General features: G+C 35.3%; 3 protein-coding genes across 3 annotated transcripts; 2 read left to right on the forward strand and 1 right to left on the reverse strand.

Annotated features, from left to right (window-relative positions):
• Positions 1-41: 41 nt before the first annotated feature.
• Positions 42-10,377, forward strand: LOC136824827 (SH3 domain-binding protein 5-like). Its single transcript, XM_067080799.1, has 8 exons — positions 42-103; positions 5,942-6,023; positions 6,201-6,263; positions 6,519-6,647; positions 7,174-7,335; positions 7,778-7,908; positions 8,253-8,295; positions 8,562-10,377. Exons 2-8 carry the CDS (start codon positions 5,979-5,981, stop codon positions 9,555-9,557), a joined length of 1,569 nt encoding a protein of 522 aa, XP_066936900.1. The 5' UTR covers positions 42-103; positions 5,942-5,978; the 3' UTR covers positions 9,558-10,377.
• Positions 10,368-11,245, reverse strand: LOC136824830 (uncharacterized). The gene has a single exon (XM_067080801.1). The coding sequence runs from the start codon at positions 11,152-11,154 to the stop codon at positions 10,444-10,446; it is 711 nt and encodes a 236-aa protein (XP_066936902.1). The 5' UTR covers positions 11,155-11,245; the 3' UTR covers positions 10,368-10,443.
• Positions 11,246-11,991: 746 nt separating this feature from the next.
• On the forward strand, positions 11,992-16,976 carry LOC136824831 (receptor-type tyrosine-protein phosphatase alpha-like). The gene is made up of 11 exons (XM_067080802.1): positions 11,992-12,094; positions 12,197-12,288; positions 12,742-12,821; positions 13,475-13,565; positions 13,945-14,021; positions 14,363-14,399; positions 14,621-14,718; positions 14,882-15,007; positions 15,468-15,622; positions 16,168-16,303; positions 16,608-16,976. The coding sequence occupies exons 2-11, from the start codon at positions 12,279-12,281 to the stop codon at positions 16,653-16,655; spliced, it is 858 nt and encodes a 285-aa protein (XP_066936903.1). The 5' UTR covers positions 11,992-12,094; positions 12,197-12,278; the 3' UTR covers positions 16,656-16,976.
• The last annotated feature ends 8,714 nt before the right edge of the window (positions 16,977-25,690 follow it).

Genomic DNA, 25,690 nt, shown 5'->3' on the forward strand with positions numbered 1-25,690 from the left:
CATAAGCCCAGTTCCCCTCCGGCGGCACCGGTGCCACTCAATTCCAGTGCCAGTTTTGTTTGATGATATGTCAGAGCTGATGGCTTCACATTGAATGGAAAAGGTATAAACTTTTAAACTTTTTAGTTTTTTGTTGGCTTTGATTGCACTATTTGATATTGGACCTTTAAATTTTAGTCTTTCTATTTCTATCATCATCCGGTTGAGTTGCAGAAGGCTCTCTAAAGCTCACGAGTGCATCACTCATCGAAAATCAAGTGCAAGTGCAAAAAGTCCCTTCCTTCGCCAAGTGTCAGGTGCAGCCAGTTTTAGACCCTAGGTGCACACAAAGACAAAATTCATTGAGTACAAAGTGCAGCAGCAAGTGCACGAAGAATCAAGCAACTTTTAGTCCAGCAAGACTTAGATTTCAAAATTTTCCTTCTCTTGGACAGCACAGCCACAGGAATGTGCACTGTGTAGACTGGTCCCAGGCTGAACGCTATCAGCTTGGGTAGGGGGCATGGGGACATGGCATCCTCCATTTCTTTGGAAAGAGAAAGGAATTTTTAATTCTCATGATTCTAACTTTCAAGTGTCTCAATTCTTTGGGCAATTCAGTCTGAAATAGGACACTGTTTTTAAAAGCAAATGAGAGGGCCAAAATACACCTTTCCCGTAATTCGTAAAACTAATGCGCGCGCATTATTTTGATGCTCTCCACCGTTTGGTCTCTGGAAGTAAACAAACCCGTTTTTGCCCGCGTTCCCTTAGGGAAAGTTGGTTTTTTGAGCTTTTCTTAAGTTCTGTCGAACAAAATCCCCTCAAATTTTAGTATGTTCAATCTATTCATGATATTATACCACCCTGAAAATATTTTGCCAAAAGAAGGTTGCTGTCAAAAGTTAGAGGCTCAAATCATATCATTACGTCAAATACTTTTTCGCATCAAGACGTCTTTTTTAAGCTGGCGAATCTCGCAAGGAAAATGGAGGAAAAAATCGATAAAAATGACCAAGAATTGCCGCTTAAAATGAGGTTTGCACCCCAGAAAAATGCATTATTAGAGAAGGAACAACACCAAAAGACACTCTGACCTGTAGGAAGTGCCACCGAGATGTTCATTATGATTGTTCTGAGCTACCAATCTACCAAATACAGATTTGCTTAACGTTTAAATCTCGGAGTTTTCAATGCCAAAGTTGCGTTAAGATCTCGCCAGAGCTGATTGAACGAGTTGAAACATGCAAAAACACCAAAATCAAAGGTCTTCAAAAGGAAATTAAAGCATGTGAAAACATCATGAAAGTACAAAATGAAGAAATTTCCCAACTGAAATCAAATGGATTCTGTTCAAAAAAGAATGACACATTGGAAAAATGCAATTTTTGTTGATTTTGGATAATGTCTTGTAACTTCTTAGCAAATGTTTCATGAGAGAGGGGAAAATACAGGATTGTGGATTAGGACTCTAGGAATTCACTGGAATTTCTTTTTTATCAAAACGTGTAGTTTTGAGGCTAATATTACCCTTTTTCTATCATTTTTTGAAATAGCCTCAATTAAGCACATATTAAATATCCAAATTTAGAACTGGTTCAAAGTTGAAGATCACAGATTGAATTTTTCTAAGATATACTCATGTGAAAGAATTTCAAGTGATAAATGTGAAAAATTGTGGCTCGAACTCGCTGTATTAATATTTTTTCAATAATTAAAAACAACAAAATAGCAAATAAATACTAGTGATGAAAATAATGAATCTGGTGTTCTTGAAAAATTAGTAAAAAATAGAACATATTTGAACTATTTACTTACTAATCTGTGAAATCATGCGGCTAATATTCACACTTTTTTGAAAAAAGGTCCTCATTTTAAATGGTAGCCACACCCATTCACAAAAGAATTCCAAAGACCTGAATTGTATGAGATTATAGCTTGATGATCAAATTTTCACTTTCTGAATTCAAAAGTATCAACTAATAGTTGCCATGTGATTCTACGTGGCTAAAAAGACTTACTAAAATTTCCGGATTGTTAAAAGTGCTACCCACATTTTTTCACATCATGAGTGAAAAAATTAACCTTGTTGAAACTTTCGAAAATTTCATTGGCTTTCTTTTGATACCTTGCATGCCTTTCTTTAAAATTGATATGTGATTAATTGTGGCAATAAATGACAGGGAAAATCTATAAATTAGGCTTAAAATGAAGAAAAACTACTAGTTACTAAGTATGCAAATAACCACACATTTTAACACAAAATCATACAGGAAGTATTACAAAAAGTGTTTCTATGGAATTAGCCACATATTTAGCACAATATCCCAAAATTTCATAACTACAGCTTTTTTACATGGTGAATAAAGTCAGTAAGTAAGTACGTAAAATGCCTGTTGAAACGTTTTTTCTCAAGTCAAACATCACAATGGCAAGGAGTATTTAGCCACTTTAAATTCACATTTCTGATGCTGTAACCTTGAAAAATGAAAACAAAACCATTCAATAAGTATCATCTCAAGCAAAAAACTTTCAAATTCCACGATTATACTTTTTTATTCAATACTTTTGTCTCTGGGTGCATTTTAAGTCTATTAACCACATTATTTCACTTTCAAGGGTAAATAGCCCTCATTTTTTCACATAATCTCAAAACTTTATTATTCAATATAACCTGTGCAAAATTTGGGTGACTGATCTTTTAAATTGAAGTTGCTACACCTTTTTGAAATTAGTTGGTCGAATTAGCCACTCAAAAAATTAGCCACAATCTTTCACACACTTTAAAGGCTAATTATTAGCCACTGAAGATCACCTAGAAATTTCGTTTCAAATGCAAAAGAAATTTTTGTCATTTTGGGACGTAGGAATTAATCTTTTAAACTGTAGCCACAAAATATCACATTTTATAGGCTTTTTAAAACCATCACTAAAAAAGTTGAATTATGTCATTCTTTTTTGAACACGATCAATGATGTGAACTTTCTTACAAAAGAAATCAAAGAAAGCCTGGAAACAAAGATGAGCATACTCGAGAAAAAGATAGAAACAAAGATCGAGAACATCTTAATCGAAAAGAAGCAAGAACAAGAGGCGAAAGATGTTAGTTATGCTGAAGCTGTATCCAAACAGATGAATCAAAAATCAAATAAGGTGGAGAAAATAACTCGATATGACAGGATGTGAAACAGTCGGAAAACAACGATCCACAGCATGTAACCTAATTTTCCATGGAATCAAAGAACATCTGGAGGATCCCGAGAATACAACGAAAATCTACGACGAGAAATTTATCAAGTACAGAATCCTTGCATTACAACTGGGTATCAAGGATATAAAAATTATAAACACACAGAGGATTGGAGTATTCACGGAAGAGAGAGAGGAGGAAGGGAGGTATCGACCAATCAAGGTAGTATTCGAAAATACAAAAGGCCCTCCTTCATCCTATCGAGCAACAGAAGACCTCACAATTATTGAACGATTGGCAATCAAAGAATTGTGCAAGAGAGCACATGAGCTCAATGCTCAAATGAAAGACAAAAACATTCAATTTAAAGTCAGGGGAAGCCCCAGAACAAAACTTTACCTAAAGAAAATTGTAACAACAAGAGGTTGTAAAAAGACAGGTTCTTAGAGGCCCACGGCGTGCCTTGAACCTCAATCCTTTAATAAATAAATAAATAAATCCCACTTTCCCTAACCCCTCGCAGGCAAAAATGCGTTTTTTACCTCCCAAACAATTTTATACACAACGGTGGAGCGCACATTTTCCCGGGCCATTTCTGAGAAATTTGAATAACGGGAAAGGTGTATTGAAAAGTTCTGTCGTCGGCGCAATCCATGGTCAGTCCGTCACAAAGTACTAAAACAATCTAGGGGTAAGTGGCAAACCAACATAGCAGATTATTCGTAAAGTAAAGAAATATCTTTTTGTATTGACAATCAAATATAATATACTAGCCGGTACGCGGCATTGCACGCCGGTTAAGCTGTAGCTGAACACACTAAAAGTCCTTTGGATGTTGAAGCTGGCTTAAAAAAACAATCCCTCGATAGCATCCAGAGAGGTCCTTTTTTAAACATCAGTTTCCCAGGCATAGCCTCCCTGGAAAATTTGATCTGTTGGCCAAAAGTTTCAAAAATCTTATTCCTAGAAATGAAGATCTGTTTCTCCTCAAAACCTAAATTTTTAGTCTCAAAGTAGTATCTTCCCTAAAAAATTTGATCTGTTTTCACAATTTTCAGAATTAAAATTTTGATATATGTTCTCCCAAGCTTATAAGGAATAGGATATCTGTTTCCCTCTCCTGGAAATTTTCATCTGTTTCCCTTGCTTTTTGTGATTGATATCTGTTTTCCCCCCAGAAAGTTCAATCTGTTTCCAATGCAATATCATCTTTTTTGGAAACAGATATCTGTTTCCCAATTTATTATGTCATCTCCTAGAAATATTGATTATATATGATATATATGATATATGATCGTTAAATACATTCAAAAACATTTCAAACAAAAGAAAAGAGAAAAACTGGATCGGGCAAAGCTGGGCAGAAATTAAAATTACTAAATGTAGATGGGCCTTCAAATTTCAAAACAAAGGCTGAATAAAGTCTAATGTGCCCCGTCTTTTGCAAATGGCGCAAATCCAATAAAACAAATTTGTGGAACAAGAGACTAAAAGTCATAATTTTAAAACACAAACAAAGCGAAAACAAAAGCGGTGACACACAGACACACAAAGCACCGCTATTAATATATAGATTACATTATATTTCCTTAATTCAAAAATCAAAAATTCACTTTGCAATTGCAAAAAAATAAAAAAATGAATTAATATTACATAATAAAGCGCCCCAGTCTTTTACTCACGTCTAATTTCCGATCTCGGGACGTGCAAAACGCCGGTCCACCCAATATCCACCCAATCATTCACTTTAATTGTGCTTTGACTTTCAAAAAATATTATTTAAAAAATATGAATTTATAATAATTACAAAAAACAAAAAGTTCGACACTTCATCCTGTTTCATCAGTGAAATATTCAATAAATTTCTAGTTATTTTCAGCGGGCGTTTTTCTAGCGCTTCGTTGTATTGCGCAATTTTGTGTCACACCAACTTTCTCGGCCACTCGTAATAATTATGCATTGCCAAATTTGGTTCTTCATTGTCAAGTCAGGATCGATGGTGACGTCACCTAAGCATAAAAAAGAAAGGATTTCGTCTTATGCATATATTAATTTGCAAGATTCTATTCGCCGCGCGAGTGCACTTTTTGTAGACTAGTCGGAATACCTTCTTTTACTCGCAGGATTGATGGTAACTTTTCATCTTCATTATTTTTAAAATGAAGCACAACCGAAAAAAAACGAAGCTTCAAAAAGTTGCGTAGTTCCAGTGAGTAAGGGTTTTCTGACAATTAACGAAATTGATGATGGTGATTTTTTTTCGGTCAGGCAAATGTCTCGTATTGGGGGTTCTAGTCTTGACTCCTAAGCCTAAGCGAGATTGAGGCGTTTGGTAAACGAGACAAAACTTGAAAAAAGCTGGTGTTTTGAAGCGCTTTCGTGCAATCAAAATATCGCTCTTTGTGACGGACTGATGGTTGCACCTTCTTAGGCACTACCGTCAACTGCTCCAACTTGGGACGAGTGGTCGCAACATGGGACTTGTAGATATCTGGCCTATATTTTCACTTACTGTTTAATCTCTTTGACAACAAATTTGTTTTGATAACTCCACCAAGTTTATCAATCATACTTTCTGTGTCATAACAGTCACAATAAGATGCGAGCGAAGCAAGGGCAAAATTGAGCTGGATTATTTGGGGGCAGAGCCAAACTTTCAAGTACTTTAATAAAGGAAACTATTTGGCACAGCAAACGGTTACCTGGCTCGGTTGTAACATGTACAATAAATTGTGCTTCTGACAAAGAAATGGTTCTATTTCAATATTCCAGAGTGAAAAGATAAAAGAAAATATTTATAATTTGAAAGATGGAAAATGGTGAAGAAGAAGAAGAATTGGATCCAAGAATTCAGGTTAATATGATTTACATTTTGTGTCTTTTTTTAATTGTTAATAATTCGATTTTCAAACATGAACCATAAAGGAGAAAACATTTGCTGTGTATACAGCCTTGATTGATAAATTTCATAGTCTTTAACATGGGCTACAGGGTTTACCTATTAATACAGTTATGTTGTTCTATCTTATAGTCGGAGCTTGAAAAGTTGAACGCTGCAACAGATGGAATTAATCACTTGGAAACAGAATTTGGGGTGAATGAATTTTTTTATATTCGAAATGAAAACCTTTTAATAATGAATTAGTATCTTAAAAAGAGATTTTTGAATTGAATTTGGTGGAAATATTTTTAGTGGAAATTTGATAGGGCAATTGCATTTGCAGGATGTTTTTGGGTATGATTGTTATTAAATTCAACTAAAATGTTTACGCTAAGATGATTCACACGTCAAATGTACATTAGAATTTAATCTTTTGATTTTAATCAATCTCGTCCTATACTTTTCAAGGAAGCGCAAGCATTGTTTCAACAAATGATGCAAGATGCCACGTTTCAGTTGAAAAGTATGAATCAAGAACTTGGCAAATCTGTTGAAAAATCAAGACCGTATTATGAGGCGCTCAAACAAGCACGTCATGTAAGTGGGACCTTGATAATTCATTATTGATTGAGACTTTGTGGTCTTAGCTTTTACTGTGTCTGCCACTGAAGTAAAGATAGAGCTGATCTTTCTGAAAAAATGTCAACTACAGTTACCTATAAATGATTGGACCGCCTATGCGTGTGCTATTAACCATTGTTGTATGGGTCATAACTCATGACACTTTTTGGTCCCTACTGGTGGTACGAAGCCAAAAATGATTTTGACATAGTGGACTTCCCCGTGAATGGCAATGTGGTGGCTCTACATTACTTTAAATTTTAAACATTGTCTCAGGCCCAGACATGAAATTATAAACACTCAATTATATTTCATGAAGACAAATGAAGATGAAAGAAAAAGAAGGAAATTTTTAATTTAGAAAAAATAGTATTCTTTACCTTTAAGTAATAACGTACTAGGCAGCTCCCCACTAGAAATTAAGATGCTATGTCTTTGACTGTATTTTCTTGATCAGACTTTCCTGAAACAAGACTTTTTGAAATATTTTTTTCTTTTTCAGGGTCATAATCAGCTTCACGAAGCCGCATTGAAATTCGAACAAGCTCAAAGTCGTCATTATAATGCTAAGAAACGTGTATCAGAAGCAGAAAGAAGATCAACTACTGTTGCTGGAAAACTGGACCCTGCTTTACAAGAAATGCTCAATCAAGCTACAATAGAGGTATGTTGTGATGAATAAAAAGAATTTGATTGATTTTAAATGGACAATTAAGAATCAGTGTTTTAAAAGTTAATTACATTTGACTCTCTCTAATTCGATTTTCATAGGACCAAATATTTTTTTCGAATTAGAGAAAGATTCGAATTACAGAGACTAATTTAAAGCACTATCCAACTAATAACAGCTGCAGAGGTTCGAATTAGAGTGAGTTGACTGTAGAAAAAAGGGGGCTGATTAACAAAGTTGATTTGAAAATCGAGAAGAAAGATTTTACACCAAGAAGCAATCAGCTGTTTTGATATTAGAACATTGTTAATACTCGTGATTCCGTAAAAAATTCATCATAAATTAATTGATGAAATTTAGCTATTGAAATCCTGAAAAAATACCTCCCTACCTTAGAGCGTGTGAAAACATGATAGTTCTTCTGAATTGATTTTAGGTCATGGAAGCTGCTACTGCATCACAGGGTGCTTGGGAGATTCATCGTGCTGCAAGCATCGAATTCGAACAAAAACAAAAAGCTGTGCAAGTTCTTTTCAAAAAAATCAATAAACATATCATGAAATCAAGGTTAGTCATATTAACCTAGAGTAACCACCAATTTTAAAAATTAGATTGCTGTAAATTTGCTATTCTTGAGGAAATTGGCTTTTTCAGCGCCACTTTTAACTGATTTTTGCTTGATTCATGAAGTATTTCAAAACGCTGAATAGCTTAAACTAATTAAATTCTCACGATTTTTCTGGTTGGCGTAAATAATTTTGCAGAAATAAATCCGATTAAAATTATTTCCTAGTGATTCAGGACCTTGCCAGTTTCTGAACTCTTTCCTCTTATTTTGGAGAGCTAGACTCATTGGAAAGATATCTTATTCTCCAGTTTTTTATCAAAGGGATTTCTTTCTTTCGTTTCAGACCGTATTTTGATATGAAATACAAATGGAATAAACAGCTGGAGGTAAAGGTTTCTCTTTTAACTTGTTTCTATCCACGTGCTAAGTATTTTGGACATAAATTTAACATATCTCTTACCATTTGCTTATACAGCGTTTTAAGCAGATGAAAGAACAACTTTTTCCCTTTTCGCTCTAGACAAGCAAACATTCTGAGAAATTCTTTTGTCAATTTGGTGCTTTCAGCTCAAGAAGCGCTCTTCTTCTTCGCTCTATTAATTAGATATTGTTTTAAATAACTTGATACCCCAACCTGTTCTTTTCATCTTAGATTCAGAAACAAAGACTTGAGAAGATCCAGGAAGGAATCACACATTCAAAGAACGCCTACTCTGATACATTACGTAATCTCGAGATTATCAGTGACGACATCCATCGTAGCCGGGAAGAAAAAAGACGTTCTCTCTTATTAGGAGCACGCGGAGAAGGAGTTGGTGCGACTGCTCTCGAGATCAAAGAAAATGAGATCCCACCACACGATAAATCGATGGATCGTATTCGTAGAATGTCTCTGGACCATTTAATTGAAGAACAAACGCAATCTGATGCTGAGAGCACTGATTCTGAAGGATCAACTAATGACAATCTGTTTAGACATGATATGCAGGAGATAACATCAACATCGCAAGAGACAACTCATCCATCATCTACAAATGAATCAGTTTCAGCATCTATACCAGCGATAACAGTGAACGATAATATTGGTGGAACAGAAGAGGAAGATTTGACTTCCAGTAATGAAAAATCTGAAGCATCAATCGAAGAAGAAACTGAGAAAGTCATCAAAGAAACTGTTGAAAAAATTGATTCTTCATATGATGTCATAACGTCGCATAGTATTGAACCTTTACCACGTAATGTCATTGATTTATTACCGGAATTGGACATCACTGACTCCGGTCGTCGCATGTTGAACCAATTGAATGAGAGTAAACGGGCGCGTAGTATGACGGACCTATCTTCAGCGAGATCAGCCGCTGTTAAAGCGAGAAATAGACGAATTATGGATATCAGTAATAGCCGACAGGTGGAAAGTCACGAAGATTTGAGAGCAATAGACAGCCACCCTGTTTACGTGAGAACTCGTACTGGAAGCTTGCCACAAAAAGACCGGAGACGGGCTAGTTTTAGTATAGGGAATAAGCCGCCAGGCTATGATAGCCCAAGAGACACTCCTGAGTCGAGGAAACGGGCTATTGCTAGTTTTGCTGCTTTGACTATTCCTGCTTTAGCTAAAGATGCAGTATCTTCCGAGGACGAGAGCTGATGAAAGAAATTATTTTTTCGTATTGAGGAACTGTCCGGTTGTTACACTATAAGTAAAGATAGTGTAGAGCAGAGCACGGTAAATGAGTTATATCGTTAACTTTGGATTCTTTATTGAAATGCTTTAGAATGGTTTCAATTTCATAAAAGGTCCGCATTGTCTATTCCTTTAAGGAAATAAGAACCTTTACAGTCAAGCTATAATAAAGCGAAGTGCTGTTGGCAAACAAATTTTTGATTTCCAAAACAGTTCTTACCACACCGTACACGTTTAAGTTATAGTACGATTAAAAGCATGTCATTTTAGACATTCAAACTAAAGAGCATTGTTATTGTAGGCCCCCCCCCCAGCGATTTTCGTGATGGCGTAATTGGCTTTTTTTCAAGTTTGTGATTTTGTGATTTAAGATTTTAAAGTGCTTGATTACGTGATCGGAGGAACCAACGTGATCAACGTGATCGTGATAGAAAGATCGTGATTTGTATTTCTCTTTGACTTTGTCGAACAATTTACATAGTCTTTAATTATTGATTTAAGATTTGTTCAGTTCTGTAGAGATTCGCATGTACGTAACCTTGATAACTTTTTTACCATTTTTAATACGTAGTATATATAAAACATGTTCAATTTGATGAAAAGAGGGGTCTTTTCACTTATATATTTTTGTATATTTTAAAGATAAATTTATACATTTGAATATTTTGAAAATTATATATAACCTCCTTATGTAGATATAAAGGAGGTATGTTACAGTCTTAAAATCATTTTGTTTTTTAGTCAAACAATCAATAATTTAAACATAAATACAGGCCAAAACTCACATGCAAAAGCATTCAGTTCATGACGAAATAGTATATAATCCGTTTAGTTTATTTTTGATTAAACCTCAGCTCTTTTTGTACATAAAGTCGCTTCTCAAAGCATATTTGTGTCCACCTTTAACCAAAGAACCTTCATGAAAAATGTTATGCTGGAATAAGATCAACCTTCCAGTTTTCGGTTCACAGGGATACGTAACTGATAAATCTTTCAGGCTGACAAAAGTAGAAGCACCACCATCACATTCCTCATTCAAAAACAGGAAAAAGGTGACAAAACTCTGCTCGTTGCCATCAGGCCTAACATAGCACCCGTCATGATGGGGTTTAAAATAACCTCCTTTTTGATATCTCAAGAATCTCAAACGTTCATTAATACTTATTTTTGTCCATTTATCATTTAAGAAATTCTGTGGAATATAATCTTTGGTTTGTTGATAAAACATCTCGGCTACTCTTTCATCGTCTATAATGCAACGATCTGAGCTTCGTACATCTGGCATCAGTTTTTGCCGACCACCACCTACGTTCACCAGAGCCTGGTCATAACCAACAGATTCGGTCAACTTGATAAGTTCCTCACATTCTGATTTCGTCATGAAATTATCAATCACCAAAGCGAAATATTCTTCAGTATTTACAATACCTTTTTCGTAAAGTTCTTTCGATATGTCTGTGACTTTATGTTGATCCTTGGTTGTTTGAAGCACAAAACTTTCTAGCTTTTCAGGTTGCTTTGAAGTGTTTTTCTGTTCTCTGCCCAATAGTTGTTTAAACATTTTGTTTTGGTCTTTTCGAATTCTTTTAGCTGGTGTTTCATTGAAAATCACTTCTTTTATACCTTCAGTGTACCTTCCATGCTTTTATACAAGTTGAACGACCAATAACCTTTCAAGGATTCTAATTATGATTCGGTCTGCAGATTCCACTCATTCAAGTATTACAAATCATAAACTTCGAAAAAATTTCCCTGCTACTAGCATGTTATTTCTTCTTCTTTTTGCTGACACAAATACGATTTTATGATGAAAAGGAAAGTGCATGTGTAGGCATGTTTTAAGAAAATGTTATTTTTAAATTCTGATGACGTAAGCTTGCTGTGTTTTCAATCATTAAAATTTCATTGTTCTTGCTGTCATAGCAACGCTTTCTTATCATTATCAAAATGTCTGATGTGCAATTTTACTTTTTTTCAGTATATTTTTCTAAGAAACAAAGGTATTTCGAGGCTCGTTTCGGTTCTTATTTTTTGGGATTTTAGTATGAATGTTCTCAGATGTTCTCAATATTATGCCTACTTTAGTCTTTACTCACTTATTGACTTAAAAGTGACTTAAAATCCGCTTTTAGCTATTTCTGAAATCTAAGGCTAAGAAAATGGGCTTTATGTTCTTATAAAATTGTTTTTAAAAACAAAAGTGTTCTTAATCTCAATTTACTCGCAAATGGAGAGTAAGAATACGGCTGTGTGCAATCGCCATTTAAACTATATCATCCCAATTATGTTTGAACAATCTGATTTAGTCTACTTATTAAGACCATTCAGTAATTTGAGAAAGCTTGACTGAGAAATCTGATGTTTCTCTGATTAATCATTCTTGTGTTCTACATCCATTGTTATTTCATATTTTTTCTGTATATTTTCAGAGAAATACTAATAAATATTGACGTTTAATTCAAATTCCGTACAATAGTTTCCAGTTCCCTGCTAAAGATTTGGTAAGATGAGATATTTCGTCTGTCTAGCTTGTCTTTCACTAAAGGATTCAAATGTTATTTGAGAGGAAAGCGGGTGTAGTAGAAAAACTGTTTTGTTTCTAGATTCAATTTACCCCTCCAAAGATCGGTGAACACTCCAAACTGAACTCATTTGGTTGTGGATGGATGCAGTAAAAAGTTGATCATGATTTCAGGTGAATTTTTTCAGTTTTGCTTCACTACATGAAATGGATAAAGATCACAATCATAAGATGTCTTTTTTTAAACAATCGTTTAAAAAAAGACATCTTATGATTGTGATCTTTATCCATTTCATTTTCAAAATTTAATATTTTACGTGTAAGTGTTGGCTTGTAGGCTTTGATATTTTTAATTTTCTTGGGTTAAATTGTTATGCTTTGTTTATTTATCTGACAACTAAATATGGTCTATCTAAGAAATGACTGAAATCTCAAGGTAAGAAGATATTGTTCATACAAAGATTGTGCATTTTGCCTGAATTCATCATAATATCTCTATCATTATATATCTTATCATGATATCTCTATCATTATATATCTTATCATGATATCTCTATCATTATATATGTCGAACTCCACATCGAAGCCTGTTGTATATGATTGTTAAACTTTTCTTATTATATTCAGAGACCTGTATTGAAGCGAAATCATTGCGCGAGTATGTGAAGAAAGGAACAGAAGAAGGCCTGTTCAAGGAACAGTTTCAGGTATAAAACTCTAGTCTCACGCCTAAATATTGTCAAACAACTTTACAAGGGTAATGAAGCCCCACAAAACAAGAACAATATAGAAAGAAGTGAAAATCGATTCCGCTTTTTTGAAGATTTTCTGTCCATCCTATAGACTAAAACGATTGAATTTATTTTTTTACCTACAGGCCTGAAACTCTTTAAATAAAGAAATTCACTGAAACTCTTTAAATAAAGAAATTCATTACAATAGACGATATCGGCTTAACGAAATTCTCCCCGGATGATTACCCATGATGCATTGCGCAAAAAAACTCAGTAAGTCAATATTGTCCGTGAATTTTTTTGCGCAATGCATCATGGGTAATCGTTCGGGGAGAATTCGGAAAGCCGATATCGTCTATTAATTTTACAGAAGATAAGTTGCATTTAGAAACCTGTGTTCTAATTATGTAGCTCCTTGCTCCCCCACTGCTCTCGGATAAATCAAACTTTACAAGGAACAATTTTCACTTGTTTAGTGCTCAAACTATAACAGGTGGTTATTAGAACATTGAGGTTATATCGCGCTGAAATCCCTTGTGGGTATAAATTTCATACTTGATACTTAAGGATTTGCTCAAACATAAAGTATTAATTCATTGCCAATTTTGTTTGGTTTTCTTTTGAAGAAGTTGGTATTTTACAAAGGAGACGACTATCAAAAGATTGCAAATAGTCCAACTAACAAACACAAGAATCGCGTTGTTGGTAGAGGAGCTTGTAAGTGGCAATAAATATTTTCACTCAAAAAGCCATAAGAGTCCTAAGTTTTTAGCCTTATCTCGGATTGTTTACTTACCAATAGAACATCCCTGTCTCGCAGCCCCACGTGGAACTTTTCCCTGTAGTGACTGGGACAGACATTTCTATCGAAATCCCAATCGGGATAGGAGTTCTATAGAACTTCCTAATTGGGCTGAAATTTTAGGGTGTTTCCCCACCGTGGACGAAGTTTTGGGCAAATTTTCCAATTGGACGGGGCTCCATTGGGTCTGTGAGACGGGGGTTTAGTGGAGCCCGATAGAAAAAAAGAGTTGAATGAGATCTGAATCCTTACCACCGATGCTGCTTGAACTTGCTCTTTTGTTCATTTGGACAGATGACGATATGCGAGTGATATTGAGCGAAATCGAAGGTATTCCAGGGTCAGACTACATCAATGCAAACCGTATCAATGTAAGATTCTTTTTGTTTTCTGTTCTGATAATTGAGTAAACAGTACTCATGTCAACCTTGTATGAAAAGTTATTTGCCCTTAGTCTCTCAGAGTGAAACTGGCCCGATGGAACAACCGTAAAAGTTGGGAGGCGGAAGACTCAAAATGAGACAAAATTCGCTAGGAATTCGAGAAAAAAAATCTAATTTGCATAAAAGTGGGGAAGCTGAAGCTTTCCCGGTCTCCCCGCTTCCCCGCTTCCGTCGGGTCTGTGAAATAATTTTTTCATGATATCCACAATGTCGTTGGTTATTTTACTCTATATTATAATTCTCGATTTGATTGTTTTACTTTTTATCAGGGTTACCAGGTCAAAGATGCTTACATAGCAAGTCAAGGTATACAATTTTTCAATTTTTCTGTTGATCAATATCAAAATTTGAAGTCAATAGCACAAATAGGACGGACTACGTCAAAATTTGAAATTTATGGAAACTTTTATTGGACCACCCAGAATCTAATTTGTAAAGATACAGAAATGTTTACAATTTACAGTGTTACTTCGTTGTCCCAATGGTCTAACCTTCTCGAGTGTAAATTCACTACTTTTCGTTTTCAGGCCCGTTGGAAGGAACATGTGAAGATATGTGGAGGATGTGTTGGGAGAAAAATATTTCTACAATCGTCATGTTGACACAATGTGTTGACCAGGGTAGAGTAAGTACGCACCCCTTCCTTTTAGTTGGAGTCCTAACTTGCTCTTAGGTTTAGATTAAAATTGAGCCTTCTGCTCTTAGAATGTTGTACGAACAAAGCCTACATTTTTTAGCCCTAGAAACAAAGTTTTTCTTTTTGTGATAGTTTTCTGCTTTCCTTTCAGGAGAAATGTTTCAAATATTGGCCTGACGAAGGAATCAAATGTTATGGATCAATTGAAGTAACAATAACAGAAACTAAAAGCCACGCTGTGTATGAGTTTCGAAGTTTCAAGATGTGCCACAAGAAGGTTAGCAAGAATTTACTTATTGTTTGCTTTCTTTTAATGTCAAACTTGTGAAGAATCTCTCTTGTGATCAAAGGTTGAAAAGATCTTAGAAAGAGACAATATTGGTTCTTTTTCAGAACGGGATATCGAATCTTTGTTTTTTGCTCAGTATTAAGAATTAGTTGTTTTAACATTGTTGCCTGTCCTGCCAAAGACGTAGCCGATTCTTAATTCGTCGGTTATTTTTGCAATTCCTAGAGTCGCTTACAATGAGGTTACTTTTCTCGACGGCGAAGCATTGCATTGCATCCACTTTTCTATACAAAAGTCCCTCACAAAGGCTTCAGTGAAGTGAACTGACCTAACCGAACTACCCGATGGCCCGGAGTTAACTGGCAAAGACGGGGGAAAGTTACGAAACTTTGACAGAGATCTTTAACAGAGGGGTTTTCTAAAACCATACATTTTCTTTTCCTTGCAGGTATCTGGTATCACAAAAACAATCGAACATTTCGCATTCGGTGGATGGAATGACTTTCAGATTCCAAATGAAGAAGAGTTATTAACTTTGATGAAAAATGTTAACAAGACGCATGATAAGAATGGTGTTGATCATCCCTTGCTCGTCCATTGCGCGTAGGTTTATGGGCACTTCTTTATTTGCTCTTCAGTTGTCAATGTCTTATCGGCAAAAATAGTCCAGATTTCAATGAATTCTTTTTTCAATTTTTGTTGAAATCATTCAGGAGGATCAACCAATTTGATAGTCCAGATTTATTTTTAGAGAAAATTTTTTTAGCTTTTTGTTAAATTTACACGTCTAGCATACTCTTTGACCCCCCCCCCCCCGTTTATAAATTTTTAAGAATATTTTCAGCAGTCAAAGAGCAGAAGACCCATTATTTTGCTCTAAATAGCCTGAGTTTAGCCTATATTTACCTTATGTTGGGTTTTTTCAGAAGTACAATTTCCAACCTTCCCGGCAATTAGGTCCCCCTGTTTATTAAAATCTCGAAAACTTTCCAACATCTCCCCCTGTTTATTCGAACCCCCTCGTTTATTTGGCAACTAAGAGTACAAGACTAAAATCATCCATGTCTATGAGGAATATGAGCTCAAAACCATAGGTAGCCATATAATAACAATGCAATATTTTTATTTCTACGACATTATCATTTCAGTGCTGGCTGTGGAAGAACTGGAACCTTTATCGTTCTCCATATCTGTTTGAAACAAATTCGAAGCGAAGGAAAAGTTGATGTTTTCGAATGTTTGAAACGTGTCCGAGAGCAGAGGAGCTACATAGTTGAAACGCAGGTTAATATTATGAACTAATTTTCTTCAAAATGAAACTGATTGCAATGAATTTTCTACTTTCCAGAATTTCTAATCAGGCATGTAGGTGAAAAAAAACTAAATTCGATCATTTAGGTCTAATATTTTTTGCTAATTTCGGTGTATTGTAAGGACCTAGTTTTGAGAATGTAAGTTTTTGCAATGCATTCGGTTGTGTCCTCCCTCGTTTAAAACAAGAGCGCCGAGTTTAACATTTCGAAATTATACTCTTACCTAAATAAGAATCTGTCAAACTAGGTAACCTTTTTTCATCTTCTTTCGACAGGCACAATACGAGTTCATACACAAAGCTCTTGTAAAGGGAATGGAATAAAGAAGAAATTTCACAACAATAAAATTTGCGTGAAGAATTGCTGCAAATTGATGCGGGGAAAGAATTTATGTGCCGATTTAAGTCAGCAACGCGTCAGTAACTTTCATTTATAAAGTAATGTATTCCTTAAGGATAAGAAAAAATAACAGCTAAATATGGATGCGGACAGAATTCATATGCTGGAACAACGTCCCTTTGTTGAAAAGTAGAGGTCAGCAACGCGTTTATTTAAAATATAGTAATCCATAAAGATTGGAGAAAAATAACAGAATATTATTTGGATAATAAATTACACATAATATGAAGAAAGCTTTAAAAATATTATGCGTTTTTGTTTCTTGCATTCAGCAAACCAAATGTTAGAATATTGAATAAAAACTTTCGGAACCCTCCAATCAGTTTAGCATACACAAAAACATTGATAACGTTGTTCATATAAAAAGTAGCTGGGAAAAGTACTTCGTGTAGGAATTCTACATATGCTTCCAATGTGAGATGAAACAGTGGCTGAGAGAGCTGGGAATAATATAACAAAGCCATACCAACTTTTGATATGACCCGCGTTGGCACAACTGTTATTATATAAACCAAATTCAGTCCTTGAATGGTTCTCAAAGCTCTTCGATTTCTTTGCCGACTTGTTTGACTCAAACTGAAATGATTCGAGGCTTCGTTTTGACCGACTTGATGTTTTATTTTACGATAAAACCAAACCATTAATGCGACTGGAATAGCAGAGTCGATTACATCTAGATAGAAATAGATGATCAGTAATTGCGAAGGCTTCTTCGTGTAACATTCGATATCACCTATCGGCATGTTTATGACGTCACTGAATACCATTGCAGGTACATTTGCTGCACACGCCAGTAACCATAATGATACACACATAACACAGTACTGTTTCTTCATAATTCTTTGCTTAAAAGTATGCAAAATGGTTCTGTAACGGTCATAACATATCAAAAGAAGAACCCAACATGACGATAACGGGTTGACTGAGCTAAATAAAGAGATTGCTTTACATGCCAATCTCCCTAAAGGCCACACTGCTAAAGCGAAATAGTGAGTTGTTACACAAGCCGTGGCACACGATAAAAAATCCACTATCGCCAAAATAATGATTAAGAAATGATACGAGCTCATCTTTTTCAGCCCCTTCTTCATGTTGATTTTTATGAAATAAATTATGATGAGAGAATTCAAAAATATGCCAATGACAAGCAAAGATTTTATGATGTACTGATTGTTTATCAACCAAACAATTTCTCTTGTTATTCCAACCACTTTCATTTCGATGGGTAAGGAACTATTTTCAAATGAAGTATTGTATTTGCTACTATTCATTGCTAGTGTTTTTATTTGTCTGATATCCTACCAACAGGCAAATGATCCCTTTCCCAAGAATATATTGACTCTATATAGCAACAATTTCTAATGCAAGACTGACTTTTTGAAACTTGCGTCCCTTTTTTTCTTCGCAAAGAGGTTGTAGGAAAATTATATTTGAAACGATCACTAATATATCCAAAAACCGGGACGAGATGGAGTTTTCACAAGCTCTTATTTGATTTGGTTGGTCGTTAACCAGTGATAAAACAATTTTGTTATTTTTTAACGCGTTATTTTTTTATTACTTCAAATGACCAATTATTAAAGTATTTTATAAAAACTCGATCTCATCTGCAAAAAACTTCTCACTGATAAAAATCAATTTTCTGTCAAAATATTCTAGCCATCTGTTTATCAGCCATAGAGCGAAATGATTGACTTCGGAGATATATTCCACCGGGTGTTCTACCATTTTTCTTCCTACTTTGACTGATTGGTGTATTATTAAGGGAGTAAATGACATTTTGTAAGGTGAGTAAATTTTCCTACTCTTAGCTTTCTAATAGACAGAGGTCTGAAATAAATATTGGGGGTTGGAAATTTTTCAGAATCATATCACTGCAAAAAATCATTTCTTAAAGAAAGTCACACATCTTATAGCAAGAAAGTTAAACTCCTAATAAGGAATTAAGTCTTAATACAAGAAAACGCCATTTCAATGTTTTTCATTTTCTTAGAATTTTCAAAAGTCGAAATACTGAATTCTTCGCTCAAGAAAAATAATCTTACTGTAAAGATTTTGTCAATATTTTTCTTATGTTAAGAAAATTACAATATTAATTTTCTTAAATTTTCTTAAAAAGGGCGAAAATCAAGGCATACCGGAGAAGTGGGATGGGGGAACCTGGGAACCTAAAGTGGGAACCTAAATGAACACCTGAAAAGTGGGATGGGGGAACCTAAGTGGGAACCTAAATGAACACCTGAAAAGTGGGATGGGGGAACCTAAGTGGGAACCTAAATGAACACCTGAAAAGTGGGATGGGGAACCAAGGGGAACCTAAGAACCCTGAAAAGGGATGGGGGAACCTAAGTGGGAACCTAAATGAACACCTGAAAAGTGGATGGGGAACCTAAGTGGGAACCTAAATGAACACCGGAAAAGTGGGATGGGGGAACCTGGGAACCTAAAGTGGGAACCTAATTTTTTATTTTTTTTTATTTTTTATTTTTTTTATTTTTTATAGCAATATATTTCGCACGTCTATTGACCTCCTATGAAACAGAACTTATGATTTTACATTTTATAAAGTTTTTTCTTCCTTTCTTTTATCAAACGCTCTTTGAAGACTTGTAAGGATGGTGCTTCAACAATATCTTCTTCTAGATCATTCCAAGGTTTCACACTTCTGTAAAAAAGAGACTTGCTTTGGTAGCCTCTCATACCGTCATTAGCAAAGTTCCTTTGAAGCTCGTAATCATGCTGGCGTCGTGGTCGTGTTCGAGGAGTAAATTTCTCTGATCTTATAGACTCGTCATAAATGTGGAGGTTCTTGAAAACTTCCACCATATCACCAACTTGCCGCCTGGTCTTTAGGCTAGGTAGATTGATGAGTCGTAGCCGATCTTCGTATGAGTAGTTTCTATAGCAACTAACTAGCCTTGTAGCTCTTCGTTGGACGCCCTCGATTGCATTGATATGTTTGATTAGCCTTGGAGACCATATTACATGTGCATATTCCAAATGAGGTCTGACAAATGCAATGAAAAGCGTTCGAAACATATCTGGTGAGAGAAATTCGAAGCTCCTGCTAATCAAGCCAACGATAGAGTTAGCTTTCTTGATTTTACTGAATATATGGGCTTCAAAGGTCAGGTCACTATCGATTATCACTCCTAGATCTTTTTCTTGGTCAACATGTTCTAGAACAGATCCTGATAGGGATGGACATATTTGATGTTCCAAAATTTACCCAGTGTTAAAACATGACACTTGTTCGGAAGAAATTCTAAAAGCCTTTGACCAAATTTTAAACCCTTAGAGTGCACTTATTCTCATTTTTGCTAATTTCCACCCTTACAGTGTACTTTGGGAAGCTTGGAAAAAAGGGCTGCACGTACGGTAGGTCGTTTACCTTGAGTGCCCCCCCCCCCCGTGGATCTATGCTTATGTGTATTGAAACGTGGCAAGCCGTGCAATATATTCTATTTACTATCAAACATTTTTAATTAATGAAGTGTACAGGATGTACTGTTTGGTTGGTACAGAAAGAAAAACGAGCTAGAATCCGTTAAATGCTAAGCGACCCCAGCCCTGACCCGAAAATTGGAGCTGCTAATAAAAAACAATGTGTATTGCATCAAGAGTGAACAAAAACTAGATCGTAAATAATGTTTTACTAGATTCTGTATTCAAGCAAATTAGATCCGTGCAAAAGAAAGAAGAGGCTCTAAGTTATCCATCGAGCTATGAACGAACTTCTAATTCCTTCTAGATTTGAAGATATGACGGTTTAAAGTTTAAAGTTTAAAGTCAATTAAGTCAATTTACTAAAAAGAACCTTTCATAAAGATGCACTAAAAGACTGCTGATAAATAAACATGCTTTTTTTTTTTTTGAGCTAATTGAATAAATAAATTCCCTTTGTTTTATTTTCAACATTATTGTTTGCGAACCGTAATGTAAAAAGTAAATGACTGGTGTTCTTATTATGATAAAAGGTTTTTTCTTTCCTTGCATATAATATCTTTCTTATCTTTATGTATTTGTTTTTAAAGAAAAATAATAATAATAACAAATTAGGTTCCCACTTTAGGTTCCCGGGTTCCCCCATCCCACTTTTCAGGCAAAAAATATGGGCACATCTTTTCAAAATTTTCAAAATTTGAAAAGTAAACACAAATCGCCATTTTCAATAGACCTATTTTTATTAAAACATAAAGGAATTCTTCTTAAACTACGATAAGACTTGCTATCGAGCAAGTCTTATTTTTTCGCTTATGTATTTGTTTTTTAAGAAAAATATTTCAATTCTATTAATAATTAAACAACTTAGGTTCGCACTTAGGTTCCCCCATCCCACTTTCCGGTGTTCATTTAGGTTCCCACTTAGGTTCCCCCATCCCACTTTTCCGGTGTTCATTTAGGTTCCCACTTAGGTTCCCCCATCCCACTTTTCCGGTGTTCATTTAGGTTCCCACTTAGGTTCCCCCATCCCACTTTTCCGGTGTTCATTAGGTTCCCACTTAGGTTCCCCCATCCCACTTTTCAGGTGTTCATTTAGGTTCCCCACTTAGGTTCCCCCATCCCACTTTTCAGGTGTTCATTTAGGTTCCCACTTAGGTTCCCCCATCCCACTTTTCAGGTGTTCATTTAGGTTCCCACTTAGGTTCCCCCATCCCACTTTTCAGGTGTTCATTTAGGTTCCCACTTTAGGTTCCCCCATCCAACTTTTCAGGTGTTTATTTAGGTTCCCACTTTAGGTTCCCAGGTTCCCCCATCCCACTTATCCGGTATGCCGAAAATCAATAGCAAGCGTATTTTTTAACAATAGGCTTTTACTCCTATTAACATATTTCTTTTATCTTTCGAATAAACATTTGAAAAAATGTTTCTCTGGAAATTGACGAAAAGATAGTACCAAAATGCTATGAGAAGATATAGGTTTGTTGAGTGTAAAATTTTAATTTTCAAAAAAGCACGCGGTGCGAGAAGACGTGTCTTCAAAAACTTAAAAGATAAGTATTTTTCTTTCATTGTTACTTTATCGTTTATTTATTGCTTTTTTGCCTGTAAAGCTATAACATACCACAGTTATAAGCTGATACATGTAAAGCAAATCTTTAAGCAAATTTTATTGAAGGAAATGGAAAGGAATAAGTAAGACAGCGTATTCAGGAAAATTCATGGATGTGGTCTACTCTCAAGTACTTTAAACGGTGCTGTTTGTAGTACCAGCCATAACGATTTTCGCTTAGCTGTATGAAGGTAAAAATGGGAAAGAATGAGTCAGCGTATTCAGGAAAATTCATGGATGTGGTCTACTCTCAAGTACTTTAACCAGTGCTGTTTGTAGTACCAGCCATAACGATTTCGCTTAGCTGTATGAAGGTAAAAATGGGAAAGAATGAGACAGCGTATCCAGGAAAATTCATGGATGTGGTCTACTCTCAAGTACTTTAAACGGTGCTGTTTGTAGTACCAGCCATAACGATTTTCGCTTAGCTGTATGAAGGTAAAAATGGGAAAGAATGAGTCAGCGTATTCAGGAAAATTCATGGATGTGGTCTACTCTCAAGTACTTTAAACGGTGCTGTTTGTAGTACCAGCCATAACGATTTTCGCTTAGCTGTATGAAGGTAAAAATGGGGAAGAATGAGACAGCGTATCCAGGAAAATTCATGGATGTGGTCTACTCTCAAGTACTTTAAACGGTGCTGTTTGTAGTACCAGCCATAACGATTTTCGCTTAGCTGTATGAAGGTAAAAATGGGAAAGAATGAGTCAGCGTATTCAGGAAAATTCATGGATGTGGTCTACTCTCAAGTACTTTAACCAGTGATGTTTGTAGTACCAGCCATAACGATTTTCGCTTAGCTGTATGAAGGTAAAAATGGGAAAGAATGAGTCGGCGTATTCAGGAAAATTCATGGATGTGGTCTACTCTCAAGTACTTTAACCAGTGCTGTTTGTAGTACCAGCCATAACGATTTTCGCTTAGCTGTATGAAGGTAAAAATGGGAAAGAATGAGACAGCGTATCCAGGAAAATTCATGGATGTGGTCTACTCTCAAGTACTTTAAACGGTGCTGTTTGTAGTACCAGCCATAACGATTTTCGCTTAGCTGTATGAAGGTAAAAATGGGAAAGAATGAGACAGCGTATTCAGGAAAATTCATGGATGTGGTCTACTCTCAAGTACTTTAAACGATGCTGTTTTTAGTACCAGCCATAACGATTTTCGCTTAGCTGTATGAAGGTAAAAATGGGAAAGAACGAGTCAGTGGTATTTAGTAAGATTCATGGATGTGGTCTACTTTCAAGTGCTTTAACCAGTGCTGTTTTTAGTACCAGCCATAAATATTTTATAAGCTCAGCTGTATGATAGAGTGAAAAGTGAGTGACTATCCATGAAAATCTATTTATGTTGTGTATAAAATTCCAGGTCTTCCAGCTACTTTATCTGGTGCTCTAACAATTTATAAAAATATTTCTTATAGTAATATTTTCCTTTTTCTTATAAATAGTAGCGTATTCTATTACCGATAATTTATGTGAACTTTTTCTTGATTTAAGAAAATTAAAGAAGATATTTTCTCATCACAAGAAAATATTTATTTATAAAGTTAAGTAAAAAATACTTGACATAAGAAAAATTTTCTTAATGGTATAAGAAAAATTATCTTAAAAGAATTTTAAGAAAATTTTTCTTACCTATCGGAATAGAAAATATTTCTCATCTTAAGTAAGTTTTTACTTAACTCGTTATTTTTTTTCTTCTAACAAGAAATGATTTTTTGCAGTGATTCCGCGGGCCGTGGAATTGTGATTAAAGAAAAGACGGGTTTGCAAAATTATATCAGTGCAGTCAAAACATGTGATTACTCGAAAAAGTTCACTTGATTTTATTCCTATGTTACTTGCTCTACAACTTACAGCTGATAACCTCAATCAGAAGTAAATGTCATGTAACAAACACATAAAAATTTCGAATAAAAGCGTGATTTGCCTTCAGACTTTAAATTTGCAACCTGTGTATTGCTTAGGCAAATGAAAAAGTTTTGTAAATTTTCAAATTAAAAATTTAGTTTAAATAAACAGTAAAATAAACCGTGCAAAAAACATCATGAAAATTTTATTAACGTCAGCAAAAATAAACTGAAATCATCGATTATGAAGTTGCATCCATCGTTTTTTGCATTAGGCTACACCCCATAGGCTAGATATTACATCATTTGTTTGGTCATTTTCTGTATTACCGAGTTTATGTATGTGTGTTTTTCAGCGACGGAGACGGTAAGGTTCTAATTTGACTAGATCATGACCAGCTGAGGACGACGGTAAATCAGCACTTTTACCGTCCTCGATATTGCGGGACTGCGGGTTTTTCCAAATCGCTTCAGTCACTCTACCGTCCTCAAAAGTGCAAATACATAAACTGGCTATTAAGACATGGAATACCGTACACCCGAGGAAAACTTCGTCGGGGAAAAATTCGTCACTTGCTGGTAGTTGGTACTCTTAGGTGCCAAATAAAGGGGGGGGGGTTGGAAAAATTTTTCAAATTAAATAAACGGGGGGGGGGCCAATTACCGGGGGGCCCAATTACCGGGGGGTTGGAAAATGGACCTTTAAAAACCCTAAAAAGGGTCAAAATAGACTAAATTTAGGCTGTTTAGAGTAAAACAAGGAACTTTCCTTTTGGTAGCTGGGAATTTTTTCAAAAATTAATAAACGGGGGGGGGTCCTAATAAGGTCCGGGGGGCTGGAAAAAAATTAAACAAGCGGGGGGGGCGTTTATTTGGCACCTAAGAGTAAATGCATTAAGGCCGGGGAAAATTTTCGTCGGGTAAAATATTCCTCACTTGTCCAAAATTTCGTCACTTTTCCCCGACGAAGTTTTCCCCGATAAGGTACCTCGGGTGAAATAAGGCATGTCCCAAATATATTTTGCGTGACGCACACCGCCTCCCATTATTCATTAACTTTCATATATAGTTCAAAAGAATCGTATCAACGAGAGGATTTCGACAAGTGCTGGGTCAAAAATTTACATCAAGCCAATCTCAAGATATCGGCCAAAACTGATTTTGACGTTATAAAATACATCGAAAAAAAACACGTCAAAAAGACAATTTAAATGACGTCATTATTGAAAAAAGGCGATAATTCCGATTAACTTACTACTATCAAAGCAAAATTTTGACTGGAGATGTAAATTAACGATTCTAAAATATTTCATGAAAAAAAATTTGAAAATTCATGATGACGTCAGCATTTTTTGACGTATTTCAATTTTTCCCGACAACAAATGACGTCATTCAAATTTTCTGAAAATTTTTGAACAAATATTTCAGAATCATTAATTTACAACTGCAGTCAAAATTTGGTGTTGATTGCATTAATAAAATTTAAGTTATCGCTGTTTTTCAAGAATGACGTCATTTGAATTTTACTTATGACGTGTTTTTTCGATGTATTTTATAACGTCAAAATCAGTTTTTGACCGATATCTTGAGATTGGCTTAGTGCAAATTTTTAACCAAGCACTTTTCGAAATCCGCTCGTTGATATGATTATTTTGAGCTATATATGAACGTTAAGGAATAATTGGAAGCGGTGCGCGTCACGCAAAATATATTTGGGACATGCCTTGTTTCACCCGAGACCGTACACTCGAGGAAGTAAATTCAAAGCTAGTCTTAGATACCCAAATATTAAAACCACCTTCAAGTTTTTATGGGTGATTCTAGCAGGTTTCTTATTTCTAGCTCCCTTATTCCATGTCTATCCAGAGTCTTTACAATAAATTCACGCAAGCCCTTTTTTGTGGAACAAACTTTTAAAAGTGTCGAGGGTCGAAAGCCCTGTGGGCTACTAAAAATTTCATGAATCTTTTTTTTGGGGGGGGGCTAATCTTTCTAAGTTGGGGACCTAAAACTCAGGTGGGAACCTAGTTTTTGTCTGGGACCTAAATCCACGC

This window comes from Clytia hemisphaerica, unplaced genomic scaffold (genome assembly GCF_902728285.1).
Source record: "Clytia hemisphaerica strain Z4C2 unplaced genomic scaffold, Clytia hemisphaerica genome assembly, whole genome shotgun sequence".
Taxonomy (NCBI): Eukaryota; Metazoa; Cnidaria; class Hydrozoa; order Leptothecata; family Clytiidae; genus Clytia; species Clytia hemisphaerica.

What these genes read in the sequence shown, in the direction of transcription:
- LOC136824827 (XM_067080799.1), top strand. Translation starts at nt 5,979, where the DNA reads ATGGAAAATGGTGAAGAAGAAGAAGAATTGGATCCAAGAATTCAG. An exon ending in ACTTGGAAACAGAATTTGGG is followed by an intron (nt 6,264 to 6,518) that starts GTGAATGAATTT and finishes ATACTTTTCAAG; the next exon opens with GAAGCGCAAGCATTGTTTCA. An exon ending in TCAATCAAGCTACAATAGAG is followed by an intron (nt 7,336 to 7,777) that starts GTATGTTGTGAT and finishes AATTGATTTTAG; the next exon opens with GTCATGGAAGCTGCTACTGC.
- LOC136824830 (XM_067080801.1), bottom strand. Translation starts at nt 11,154, where the DNA reads ATGTTTAAACAACTATTGGGCAGAGAACAGAAAAACACTTCAAAGCAA.
- LOC136824831 (XM_067080802.1), top strand. An exon ending in CGTTGTTGGTAGAGGAGCTT is followed by an intron (nt 13,566 to 13,944) that starts GTAAGTGGCAAT and finishes TCATTTGGACAG; the next exon opens with ATGACGATATGCGAGTGATA. An exon ending in GCTACATAGTTGAAACGCAG is followed by an intron (nt 16,304 to 16,607) that starts GTTAATATTATG and finishes TTCTTTCGACAG; the next exon opens with GCACAATACGAGTTCATACA.